Genomic DNA, 13,794 nt, shown 5'->3' with positions numbered 1-13,794 from the left:
TCTCCCACTATCATATTTTCATTATATTTAGCTCTAATTTTCATCGTGATTTCTTTTGACCTGTGTGTAATTTAGAAATGAATTGCTTAGTTTCCACATACAGTCAGCCCTTTGTAACAGCAGGTTCTGCATCCAAAGATTCAACTAACCGTGGATCAAAAAATTTGAAAACAAATTTTTTTTTTTCAGAAAGTTCCAAAAAGCAAACTTTGTCACACACTGGCAACTATTTACATAGTATTTACATTGTATTTACAACTATTTACATTAAGTATTATAAGTAATCTAGAAATGATTTAAAGTGTACGGGAGGTTGTACATGGGTTACTTGCACATACTATGCCATTTTATATAAGGGACTTGGCGTCTGCAGATTTTGGTATCTGTGGGGTTCCTGGAACCAATCCCCCATGGATGCCAAGGGACAACTGTACATGGGAATTTTCTGCTTACCTTTTTTGTTGTTGATACCTGGCTTAATCCACTGTAGTCAGAATATGCTCTGTATGACTTAAGTTGTTTGAGAGTTCTTGAAACTTGCTTGATGCCCCATCTTGGTCAGTTTGGGCAAATATTCTGTGCGCTAAAGAGAATGTGAATTTCTACAGTCGTTGGGTGTAGTGTTTGATATGTGTCAATTGTCGTGTTTCTTAATCCTGTTGTTCAAATCTTTTGAATCCCTACTGAATTTGGCTGCTTTTTCTGTCAAATGCTGAGACAGTATTGCTGAAATTTTCCACTCTGATTGTGGATTTGTCTCTTTCTCCTTTTAGTTTCATCAGTTTTGATTTATATATTTTAAGCCATGTCGAATGCATAACTTAATATTGTTATCTTTCTGTTGAGCTAACTTTTGTATCATGAAATGACCTCTTTTATCTCCAGAAATATTTTTTACTTTAGTTGTATTTTGCCCGATACTGGCATAGCTGCACTACTTTTTTTGGTTAGTATTTAGAATATCTTTTCTATCTTGTACTTTCAACCTTCTAATGTTTAAGGTATGTCTCTTGCAAGCATCAAATGACTAGTTTTGTTCATTTTTCTTAATCCATTCAGTCTTTTAAATAGAGTAATTAGTGATATATTTGAGTTTCAATTTTCTATCTCACTTTTATTTTGCTTTTCCAAGTTCCTTTTTCTCTCCTTTCTTATCCTCTTTTGGTTTGAGTTTGTCTGTATGTGTTTTAATCCTATATGTTTTTGAACCCCACAAGATACTATTCTTTTATACAGTCCATCCAATTTAGATTTACTCACAAATTTACCTTTCTCTTGTTCTTTATTTCTTACTGCATCTCCAAGCTTCCCAGAATAATTTTCCCTCTTCCTAAAGAATACTCTTTAGTTCAAAAGATTTGAACTTTTCTTTAGTTTGTGTGGATATGCCTTTATTTCACCTCTATTTCAGGATACTTTGCAACTAAAAGCAGACATTTTTAGTTTTTTTTTAAATGTAGGATATGGACTTCCCTGGCGGTCCAGTGGTTAAGACTTCGCCTTCCAATGCAAGGGGTGTGGGTTCAATCCCTGGTCGGGGAGCTAAGATCCCACATGCTTCTCAGCCAAAAAACCAAAACATAAAACAGAAGCGATATTGTAACAAATTCAATAAAGACTTTAAAAATTGTCCACATCGAAAGAGTCTTTAAAACAAACAAACAAAAAATGTAAGTTAGAGTAATATCTTAGGGAATTAAGACTAAATGTTTAATTTTCTGTGTTATGAACAGAAACCTTTTTGTGACCAAATGGTTTCTTGTGGGTCTAATTTCATTACATGCCAGAGGCAGGTGCTGCCATTTACTCTTGCCTCCTTTTTGTTCATTTTCAGGTTGGTCTGGGACAGCTGCATCTGCACGGAGGCCGTGGAGTAGAACAAAACCATCAGGTAACCTTCCTGTTCTTAGGGCTTTACATTTCATATTATAGCAAGAAATGATGCTCCAGATATATTTCTTGCTAAGTCAGTGACAGTATCAAGCTTTGTGATTAATGGATGTTGATAACATCACAAATGAGCTTTCAAGATCTAACCCCTGAGGAAACTGAGGAACAAAAATGTGATCATACCTCGTAGTGATGGGAAAGGTTTTATTAATTCCAAAACCTAGTTCTCAATACGGCCAAAAATGCATAAACAGTGTCTTGGTTTTCTATAGGTATTGTGATAGAAGTGTGTCTTAAAAAACTCCTATTGGAAAATATTTCCTAGAACTGAGGAAAATTCACTGTTGAGTTTGTGAGAAATTAGGAGTGTACAACTATAGCAGTCAGATCCATATCCACTCAGCAACTTTGGTCTGCTTTTTGTCCTGTGTATCGCTCATCTCTTCCCTTCTTGCCATCAATATACCTATCACTTGTGTGAATAATTACCTGCCTGCATTTCCTAAGCAATAGCCTGTCTTTGTAAACTGTGCATCTGATCGTGCAGTTCCATTGCTTAAAACTCTTTTGAGTGGTCTGTAATTTCTAGTAGCTTGGAAACCAAAACCTTTAACATGACCTTCAAGGCCTTGTACCAGTCTCTATCTACCTCACCAGCCCCTTGCTTTCTGAGTCACAGGCACACGGACCTTTTCTCAGGTCTTTGAAAATATTAAGAACCTCCCTGTCTCAGGACTTCTGGAAGGCCAGTCCCTCTGACTAGAGTGAATATTATTATCCCACCTCCTTTCTTCATAACATAACATAACAATCCTACTCATTCTCCAGAACTCAATTCCAGGATCTCTTCCCCTGAATGTCTCCTCTGACCACAACCCCACTCCAAGAACAGGTCATGGACCACAGTTATGACTTCTGAAAATCTGTATTCCCTGTGGCCTTTGTCCATTATAAATTAATTATGTAATTGTTTCCCCTGCTAGAATATAAGGTCCAAAACAGCATGAACTATGTCTGCCTTGTTTGCCACTTCATTCCCAGCACCTGGCAGTGCCTAGCATGTATAATATTAAGTTCTCAATAAATGTTCGTCAAACTAATAAAACTGTTTTTCTACCACACCAGTTAAGCATTCTAATTAAGGTTATTTCAAGCACCATATTGCATCAACTTTAAGAATTAGTTTGTAACAAGATACATTATCACTAAAACTATACCAAATATTGATGCTTTTTAAAATTATTATTCAAACAGCATTTTGTCAACTTTAGGTGTCTTTAGGTCATTAAAATTGCATGTCATTAGGCCAGTGAAGCATCAGATGAACTGGTTAGTAAAAATGTCAGGTGAGAGAACAGAATTCTGGTTAAGAATTTGCTACATACCTTTACACAACAAGTTTTGGGATATTCTTGGTGGTGTATGCTGCCTACCTGTGAAACAATTACACAGTGATAAATTTTCACAGAAGAAAAGGAGTTCCCAATATATAATTGCATGAATTCAACCAGTATTTCAGTACCACCTATCCCATTCACTGCAAGGCATTCAGGATACAATGCTGGACCTTACCCTTGGTCCTTACCTTTACAGAGCTTCAAGTTTAATAGAAGCATTAGGTAATTTTTAAATGATCACACCAACAAATATGTAATAAATTGTGATTGTTGTTACAAAGGAGAATTAATGAGTCTAATGATAGGTTAATGAGGGGGAGGTGGCACTTGTCTCTGAAGAGACGTGGATGACATTTAAGTTGAACCTTGGAGGTAAGATCATTCCAGGCCAAAAAGAACAGCATGTGTATAGGTCCTGAGGCAGGAAGGAACATGGCTGGTGTACCCAGAGTGCAGGGAGCAAGGTGAAACAGTACTGAGATAAACAGTGTCTGGTCACGTCAGTGTATTCCCTGCAGCACTTCAAGGGGCTGGAAGGACCAGCATGTTGAGATTTAAGAACAGTCGCTTTGGATGACCCCAAGAATAAAAGCAGAAGGATCAGGGAGGGGAGCGTTCCAGAAGTTCTGCTGAGAGATAATGCAGCTTACACTAGAATTATGGGAATGGAGGATAGTAGATGGATTCAAGATGTATCAGTATTTAGTGGTGAAAGAAATAGGACTTAGTGATGGATTGGATATGAGAGGGAAGTGGGGTGGGTACCTCAGACAACCAGTAGACGTTGTGTTGCCATTTACTTAAACTGAGATACTGCAGTATAACAAGATTTTTTTAAATGTTCCTGAAGTAATTATTTTGGTTAAAAGCCAAGGGCAGTTTCTATTAACAACTAATAATTTTCATAAATTCCTTTCTCACAGAGAGCATTTGACTACTTCAATTTAGCAGCTAATGCTGGCAATTCCCATGCCATGGCCTTCTTGGGAAAGGTACTGTACATCCTGTGAACATTTTCTGTAATAGCAAGAGGTGTTCACATAGTAAGCACGTATTATATTCATCATCTACAATTTATCAAATATAAGCTGGAAATAAAATTTCCAATACAAGCATATTATATCTTGTCTTAAGTGCTATTCTGAGGCATTTTCTTAAGTAACTTAAAGGTAACATAGCATTTGCTTGTCAGTATGTTAATTCTCCATCGAAGTTAACTATCACTGTCTGCACCCCTACTTTTTTGTGTATTAAGGGATTTATTCTTTATGCTGTGCAGTTTTTTGCTAAGTCTGTCATAATTACCTGTTTACTTTCATGCTGAATAAGAGACATTTAGAGTGAGTTGAAATGTGTCTGCAGACCTTTTAATTGTCTTAAATATGATAGCCATCACCCACCTCTCAGTGCAGTTCTTTTCTCAAGCAAGGGAACCTTTAAGTCTAGAGACTTAGTGAATAGATTCCATATGTCATGGCATAATCTCAAAACTTCTTTTTCTCATTATTTGGAAAACTAACACAGTATAAACCAATGGATATTTTCATCTGTAGCCAAGTCCTAAGGTTAGGAGGCTCAGGTAGACTATATCTCAAACGCTTTTACAAAGAGAAGATCTAACCAGTATTTGCCACAGCTAGTCATTTGGGGCCTGAGAACTTTACATTTAGACTTCCTATTACAGCATAGGAATTGGTATTGCCTATCTTTTTTTTTTTTTAATTAATTAATTTATTTATTTATTTTTGGCTGTGTTGGGTCTTTGCTGCTGCACGTGGGCTTTCTCTAGTTGTGGCGAGCGGGGGCTACTCTTCCTTGCAGTACGCGGGCTTCTCACTGCGGTGGCTTCTCTTGTTGTGGAGCATGGGCTCTAGGCACGTGGGCTTCAGTAGTTGTGGCACGTGGGCTCAGTAGTTGTGGCTCACGGGCTCTAGAGCGCAGGCTCAGTAGTTGTGGTGCACGGGCTTAGTTGCTCCATGGCATGTGGGATCTTCCTGGACCAGGGCTCGAACCCGTGTCCCCTGCATTGGCAGGTGGATTCTTAACCCCTGCGCCACCAGGGAGGTCCCTGCCTATCTATTTTTGTTAGCATTTAACAACTTCTCATTTCAGCCCTCTCGATTCTTGCTCTGATTTACTAATTTTCCTTATCTCAAAAAAAGATTTTCTTTATTTCCTTAATACTTACATTGATAAAAACAGTACTACTGGTCATTCAGTTTTCCTTTCTCCTGACCCTTTTATCAGTTCCTATACCTGGTACTATATAGACATTCAGTGCTTGAAACCTTTTAAAATAACCTTTTAGTTATTTCTTTTCCTGAATTTAAGACGTACCCTGCATCTTATCATGGGGAAAGCAGTGGTAGAGGAGAAAGGAAGGTGGACATTGCTGTCGGCTCTTCTTTTCCTCGTTTAATCGCTTATCCCAAGCAATTGTTCAACCATTTGCACTGGGACAGAGTGAGAAGAAAGATTTGTCTCAGGGTTTAAGATTTCTTCTTTTGACACATGAAAGGATGCTCAACATCACTCATCATTAGAGAAATGCAAATCAAAACGACAATGAGGTATCACCTCACACCAGTCAGAATGGCCATCATCAAAAAATCTACAAACAGTAAATGCTGGAGAGGGTGTGGAGTAAAGGGAACCCTTTTGCACTGTTGGTGGGAATGTAAATTGGTACAGCCACTATGGAGAACAGTATGGAGGTTCCTTAAAAAATTAAAAATAGAACTACCATATGACCCAGCAATCCCACTACTGGGCATATACCCTGGGAAAACCATAATTCAAAAAGAGACATGCAAAAAAAAAAAAAACAGAGAGACATGTACCACAATGTTCATTGCAGCTCTATTTACAATAGCCAGGACATGGAAGCAACCTAAGTGTCCATCGACAGATGAATGGATAAAGAAGATGTGGCACATATATGCAATGGAATATTACTCAGCCATAAAAAGAAATGAAATTGAGTTATTTGTAGCGAGGTGGATGGACCTAGAGTCTGTCATACAGAGTGAAGTAAGTCAGAAAGAGAAAAACAAATACCACATGCTGACACATATATATGGAATCTAAGAAAAAAAAATGGTTCTGATGAACCTAGGGGCAGGACAGGAATAAAGACACAGACGTAGAGAATGGACTTGAGGACACGGGGAGGGGGAAGGGTAAGCTGGGACGAAGTGAGAGAGTGGCATGGACATATATACACTACCAGATGTAAAATAGCTAGTGGGAAGCAGCTGCATAGCACAGGGAGATCAGCTCAGTGCTTTGTGACCACCTAGAGAGGCGGGATAGGGAGGGTGGGAGGGAGACGCAAGAGGGAGGGGATATGGGGATATATGTATACATATAGCTGATTCACTTTGTCATACAGCAGAAACTAACACAACACTGTAGAGCAATTATACTCCAATAAAGATGTTTAAAAACATAAAATAACTGTAGTTAATAAAAAGAAAGATTTCTTCTTTTGAGATTGATCAGTGAACTGATTTTATGTATTCATGTTTATAGATAAGTCATTAATTTGACATGACATAGAATATATAAAAAATGTCTACTTTTAAGGTTTTGCTTTCAATTCTAAAATATCCTGTGGGGAATTTTAAACTTTGTTGAAAGATTCCATGAAATCTGACAAACCCGAGAATGAGTTGAGATAGCAGAAAAATGTAATTGGAGAGAAGGTTACAGCTCCTGTTGAAACTGGGGTCTGTTTTCCAGATGTATTCAGAGGGAAGCGATATTGTACCTCAGAGTAATGAGACAGCTCTTCACTACTTTAAAAAAGCTGCTGACATGGTAAGACTTCATGACTCAGTATATTGAAATGTGTACCATATTACTGTTATTTTAATAGGAAAGTTTATTGTGTTAAGGGAATTAGTCATAATCGACTTAACTCCATAAATTATTGGAAGCGCTTATGTAAGTATGATTCATATGGATGAATTGGCTAGAAAAAACCTACTCGGGAAAAAGCAGTATGTATTTTTTTTAAGGACCAGATTATTGAATATTAATTCTCTGTTTCAGTTTCATTGAGAAGTTTCCTGATCAGGGAAATAATGATTTTAGTAATGGAATTGGGTGTTCTATAATTTATCCGATTTGTTTTGCAACTTGAGGTTTAAAGCTTACATGACTGGGTAGTTTTGATAACCATGATATGTAAGTTAGGCTTTCTTTGGCCCAGAGAAAGCTGCCTATGAATATTTAAGACCCTCTGGCTCCAGTGTGTACACTGACCTCTTTATCAACTAGTACATGTTACTGTAGTCCTAAATGTCAGTAGAGTGTTTCCCAAAGGGGCACTGTGACACTTTTTTAAAGATACCTCTGTCCTTCTGAGTTTAGGTGAATACTAGATTTTTCTCTTTTTGGTCTCAAAACAATGATTGTCTTTGCTCCACAACATTCCAACAATCTTAAGCATATCCTTGCCACCTGATCCCAATATTAATTTGTTGATTCTGCCCCATGGCAACATCTTCTTTATTGGGGTGGGAGATTACCAGTGAAAAACTACCAAAAAAAAAAAACATGACCTACTTTTAATTTTGAAAAGATTAAATACATGTCATGTTTTATATCATAAATTCATGAAACAGATAGTCATAAGGTAAGTCACCAAAATTTAATTCTAAGTGAATTTACTATTTACTCTTTTTCAGCAATTATTGAAAGTCAAATCTCTAAAACTCAGTATCATGTTTAGTCTGATGGGAAGGAGAAAATTTTGTTTTAAATTGAAAAGTACTAAAACATGTTTTGAATATGCTTATAAATTATTTCTTTTGCAGTCATTTATTCTTGCCTATTTTGTAATGAATCTTTCATTTTGTCTCTGGTTGGCAGGGCAACCCAGTTGGACAGAGTGGGCTTGGAATGGCTTACCTCTACGGGAGAGGAGTTCAAGTTGTAAGTCTTCTATCTAACGTGTGACTTTAATGAGCAGTCAGCTGGTGAGGTAGGGAAGTATTCCTTAACTAGCTCCCAGTCAGCCCAGGTGAGGCCGTTTCATTATAACCAGAGCTGAAACTCTGAGTTTGGTTCCCTACCACCCCTTACCCCATCCCACCATAGCAACTGCCTTCTTAGAATGGCTGTGTCTCTGGCACCTTCTCCTCACGGTATGAAGCTGTTTCTCATTGTTCCAGCTATGCTCTCTACCCCACCTACTCTGCCATCTCTCCCAGACTTAAATATCTCCCTGCTATTTCTTCACCCAAGTCTAAGAAAATTCTTAAGTCCTCCCATGTAGAGGGAGAAAAGCTTTCTGTTCTACCCCTTGCCCTTCTAGCTACCACCTCTCTTCTCTCCAGCCCTTTCCTGCAAAGCCAGGTTTCCCCAAAGAATGAACTATGTGAGCTGCTACCATCCACTCTTCAGCTCTCAGCAGTCAGGCTTTTACCTCATGTAACTGCTCTACATAGCTCACCAGTAACCTCCTCAGTGTCAACCCCACGTGACATTTTTGGTTCTACCGTACTTGAGCTCTTTCTTCCTGGGGGCTGTCTTGGTTTTCCTGGGCCGTTGCTCTTCATTCTTCTGTGCTACTTGCTCATGTTGGATGCTCCTGGATCCTCGTCGCTCTCCTCATCTCTGTGCAATCTCTCCAAGCAATGTGTTCTTTTAATTTGGGCCCGAAACTAAGAGCTAGGTATAGAATTCTTATCTGTAGGTATTTCCTAGCACAACAGACAGTAATGTGGTCTCATTTTGATTCCTTCTAGTCATTTTAGGGTACTAAAATCCAGTAGTGACCTTTGTTTTAATTTTTCTTTGGGGATATGTCTGATATTTGAAATCTAATAATCATACAATGTTTGATAAGCTACCCAGGAAAGAACAAACAAGGAGAGAATTTTTCTTACTTAATATTAGAAATATTGAGGTTTAAAAGGGTTAGTTGGTTAATCGAAAAGATATGATGACTGTTTCTTAATTTCTGGCCTGCTGTTCTACTAGTGTTGTTTATGCCTTCTGAGAGCAGACATGCAAATTGTTTCACAAAATAGTATATTTGCTTTTTTTAACAGTCTTAAATGTTAATCCCCCATGACTTAAAAAATATTACCATCTTTGTATTATAAAAAATTAGAAGGTCATCCTTTTAATGATTTTAAGAATATTTTCTGTATGCTTTGTTAATTCTTTTTATGAATGAATCTCCTGACTTCTGAGTATATCAGCCTTTTGAGCTTTCTTATCATGTGATCATATGACCTCTTTTTCTACAGAATTATGATCTGGCACTGAAGTATTTCCAGAAAGCTGCTGAACAAGGCTGGGTGGATGGGCAGCTACAGCTTGGCTCCATGTACTATAGTAAGTAACGCTGGAATTAATGATGGACACACCAAATCTAAATGACCTATTTTCCTCTAGATGCCACTATGACATGGAAGTGAGAGCTATCGAATTTCTAGCTGATTAATGTCCTCCCAATTCAATGATGTGTGCATCTTGTGTTTCATTGTAGAGTATATTAATCTGTATTGATGTACAAATCTATATTAATAAGATTCACATCTTTCCAGAGTAAGAATTCTGAATTTCATTTAGTTTTATTCCTATGTAAGGCTTCTCTGACGCTTCAGCTAAATCTTATTTAAGACTATTCCTAACCTCTCGTGTGATTTTCCTTACAGATGGCATTGGAGTCAAGAGGGATTATAAACAGGCCTTGAAGTATTTTAATTTAGCTTCTCAGGGAGGCCATATCTTGGCTTTCTATAACCTAGCTCAGATGCATGCCAGCGGCACAGGTGTGATGCGATCATGTCACACTGCAGTGGAGGTAAGGACTTTTCTACCAACCTGTATGTAGGAAATTAATTTGCCCAGTAGGAAAGTCTACTGTTTTATTTATTTTTTTATTGGAGTATAATTGCTTTACAATGTTGTGTTAGTTTCTGCTGTATAACAAAGTGAATCAGCTATATGTATACATATATCCCCTCCCTCTTGGACCTCCCTCCTGCCCCACCCCCAATCCTACTGTTTTAATTCTGGTTTTCTTTGCATGATTTCTTCTAGAGTAGAAACAGACTTAGCCAACTAGCACTGGTATACGGAGGGAAGGCTCTGAGGGTCTGTGTGTTAGAATCACACTTATTAGTTCCATTTGTCTCTCCCTCCTGGAATCAGCATTTATAAGGGCAGATATTATTGTCTGCAGTCTCTCTAGCACCTAAGACAGTATCTGAGACATAGTCAGCATCAAAAAGTGTATGTTAAATGAACGTTGTTAGCTTTCTCGTAATTGGCACTTTCGAGGGACATTGTTAAATGCTTAGCAAAGTTTCTGAACCACTCTATGCTTCAGTTTCCTCGCTTGTAAAATGGAGCTGTTTGTTACTAGGACTTACCTCATAAGAGAGTGGTCCCTCATGGGAGGAGTAAGTGAGTCAATGTACATACTATACATAAATCACTAGGACAGTGCCTGGCCGGAGTAAATGGTATATAATTGTTTGCTATTATTTTTATAAACCTGTTCTAAAGACTAAGTGAAAGCTTCAAATAAATATCCCAGACTTTTATATATATATTTAGTAAAACTGCCAGAGATTGAGAGAGCAAGCTTAACAATTGCTTATAGCCAAAGTGCAAAAATGATTTTCCGACATATCTTTCTTAATTTTGTATTGATTTTTTTTCCTGTTTTCATAGTTGTTTAAGAATGTATGTGAACGGGGCCGGTGGTCTGAGAGGCTCATGACTGCCTATAACAGCTATAAAGATGGTGACTACAATGCCGCAGTGATCCAGTACCTCCTGCTGGCGGAGCAAGGCTATGAAGTGGCACAAAGCAATGCAGCCTTCATTCTCGATCAGAGTAAGGTTCATGTTAGTCCTGCCTTGGGTTAACCTGTTTAAAAAGAAAAGCCACAAAGATACTTCTTTATTATTATAACTAGAACATAGCAGCACACATGCTCAAGTTATTTTACCTCAGATCTCTAAGCCATCAAAGTTAGTTTTATACATTTGACGATAGAAATGGATTTGACGTCCATCATAAAATTAACTCAGTAACTACATTTTTCAAACTACAGCAGATGCAGAAACATTGTTTTTCCAGTGGTATGTAGATCTTTAGTGTTTCGGTAGTCTCGTTATTAGTTCTGTGGTGAAAATGTGTCACAGGAAGTAGTGTTGCCCTGAATGCAATGATTCCTTTGAACTCAGTATTTTATTCCCATACTTTAATTTCAATAGTTTTTTCATTTAATATTTGTTATATCCCAGTTCTTATTTAAATTATGCTCCATGTATCCACCCTGGTTTGCAGATAAAGCCTAAAAGTCTAGGGCCTTTCCTTAAACACCTGATTTGGATTTCAACTTTCCTTGTAGGAGAAGCAACCATCGTAGGTGAGAATGAAACTTATCCCAGAGCTTTGCTGCACTGGAACCGGGCCGCCTCACAAGGTGAGTGGTTGGTTAATTCTAGGATAAGAATTTCACCCAGGGACCTTTCTTTATTGTTTTTTGTTTGTTTGTTTTTAATTTCACATAAAGATTAAATCATGTCATTCACCACTTTAAAATTAAGCAGAGATACTAACTGTAGCTTACCTTGTTTGCGTTCATGATTGGTATTCATTCTTAAAATGGAAGTTCCAGTCCCAAGGTTTCTAAGTTGAACTGCAAGGTCTTTATCATACTGGACATTTATATCATGCTATGCTTTACTCTTTGGTTTTTAGTTGGAGGCTAGTATGTTGTATTAAATGAGAACTGAATAGAATGTGTAATAGACTATAGGTGTAAAACCTAAGATTTCAGCCTTTCCCCATTCCTTTTTATTTGAATAGTTCTTTCTCACACATACTGCTCTCAACATCATCTGCCTATCCCTTTCTCCAAGCCTAAACAATGGTCCAGTTGAATTATTTTATTTTATTATTTTTTTAATAAATTTATTTATTTTATTTATTTGTTTTTGGCTGCATTGGGTCTTTGTTACTGCGTGTGGGCTTTCTCTAGTTGCTGTGAGCGGGGGCTTCTCATCATTGTGGTGCATGGGCTTCTCATTGCGGTGGCTTCTCTTGTTGTGGTTCATGGGCTCTAGGCACGCAGGCTTCAGTAGTTGTGGCGCACGGGCTCAGTTGCTCCGCAGCATGTGGGATCTTCCTGGACCAGGAATCAAACCCATGTCCCCTGCACCGGCAGGCGGACTCCTAACCACTGCACCACCAGGGAAGTCCCCAGTTGAATTATTTTAAAATGTTAAATGACAGAATAGAGTGATCATCTGAGGAGTATTATTAGTGAAATAGAGATTACACCCACTTTGTTTTACCTCTTCCTGACTATTACAAAAGCCTTCTTCAGAAGAGCAACCCTTCTAGTTAAATTTTTACTGAATTTCTATGTTGGCTGAAGAATTTGTTATAAAGTTTGTGTGTTACAAATTAACATTTATTTTATATAAACATGTTAGCAGGAGGAGAAATAAGAGTTTGGTCTGTTTTCAACACACGTTATTTATTGGCAGGTTTGCATTTACCTTTTGTTTCAGGCTATACTGTGGCTAGAATTAAGCTTGGAGACTACCATTTCTATGGATTTGGCACTGACGTAGATTATGAGACGGCTTTTATTCATTATCGCCTAGCATCCGAGCAGCAGCACAGCGCACAAGCTATGTTTAACCTGGGGTACATGCACGAGAAAGGACTAGGCATTAAACAGGTGAGTGTGACTTTGAAACAAATGTATGAATAATGTAATTGTGATTTGGGGGGAAACATCTTCATTTTTATAGGAAATAGGTTTGCTTTAGAATGTGCTCAGATTTTAGGTGCTAAGTTAGGAGGCAGTTTTGTAATATTTCAGAAGACTGCCCTGCATCTCTCTCATCCTCGAGCACACACACATATTGATATCTACACTGTTATATTTAGGATATTAAGCCAAGGACAGATTCATGAAAACGGAAAAGCAGTGCTGCCTCTGTTGATAACTGCTGTTTGAGAAACTGTCCATCAATAGCCAAATTCTATCATTTCTAGATTATTTTGAAATGAATTTAATGTTTGCTACTGATGAACTTATCTTCATTCTTTTACCTTCCTAATGAAGGTAAAATTAGGAAGGTCTAATTAGGAAGGTCTAATTCTTTAGACCCACAGTCTTAAGTTTTTGCCTGTGTACCCTTAAAATAATTTTGAAAAACTGTGTATCCTCTTGCACATTTTTAATTTGACATTTAAAATTTCTCATCATAAGTTTCAAAGGGTCTAAGTCCTAGCTATTTTAACCACTAACATTTTTATAAATAAAATAACTAAATTACTTTAAATACCAAAACAATTTGATAACCCCATTATTAATTTTTTAAAAGTACACAGCAAATTCGTTAAATGAAAATAGTATCTTTTCCTTTTCTCCTTGAATTTATATTTTAGTCCATTATTCCCACAGAATTGTATACCAGTGTAATGTACTGATCACTGATCATGCTTATCTGAAACAAA

General features: G+C 37.5%; 1 protein-coding gene across 1 annotated transcript in view; it reads left to right on the top strand.

The window, feature by feature from the left end:
• The window catches only part of SEL1L (SEL1L adaptor subunit of SYVN1 ubiquitin ligase), a 55,997-nt gene that overhangs the window by 32,190 nt on the left and 10,013 nt on the right, over positions 1–13,794 (top strand). Inside the window, exons 11-19 of the mRNA XM_061181149.1 lie at positions 1,835–1,891; positions 4,211–4,279; positions 7,029–7,106; positions 8,163–8,225; positions 9,548–9,635; positions 9,959–10,107; positions 10,983–11,148; positions 11,669–11,743; positions 12,837–13,009. Of these exons, the coding sequence (XP_061037132.1) occupies positions 1,835–1,891; positions 4,211–4,279; positions 7,029–7,106; positions 8,163–8,225; positions 9,548–9,635; positions 9,959–10,107; positions 10,983–11,148; positions 11,669–11,743; positions 12,837–13,009 (918 nt within the window). The remainder of the gene's footprint in view (positions 1–1,834; positions 1,892–4,210; positions 4,280–7,028; positions 7,107–8,162; positions 8,226–9,547; positions 9,636–9,958; positions 10,108–10,982; positions 11,149–11,668; positions 11,744–12,836; positions 13,010–13,794) is intronic.

The sequence above is a fragment of the Eubalaena glacialis genome, chromosome 2 (assembly GCF_028564815.1).
Source record: "Eubalaena glacialis isolate mEubGla1 chromosome 2, mEubGla1.1.hap2.+ XY, whole genome shotgun sequence".
Lineage (NCBI taxonomy): Eukaryota > Metazoa > Chordata > Mammalia > Artiodactyla > Balaenidae > Eubalaena > Eubalaena glacialis.
The sequence above is the reverse complement of the archived record's forward strand: the minus strand, read 5'-3'. Positions and strand labels throughout refer to the sequence as shown.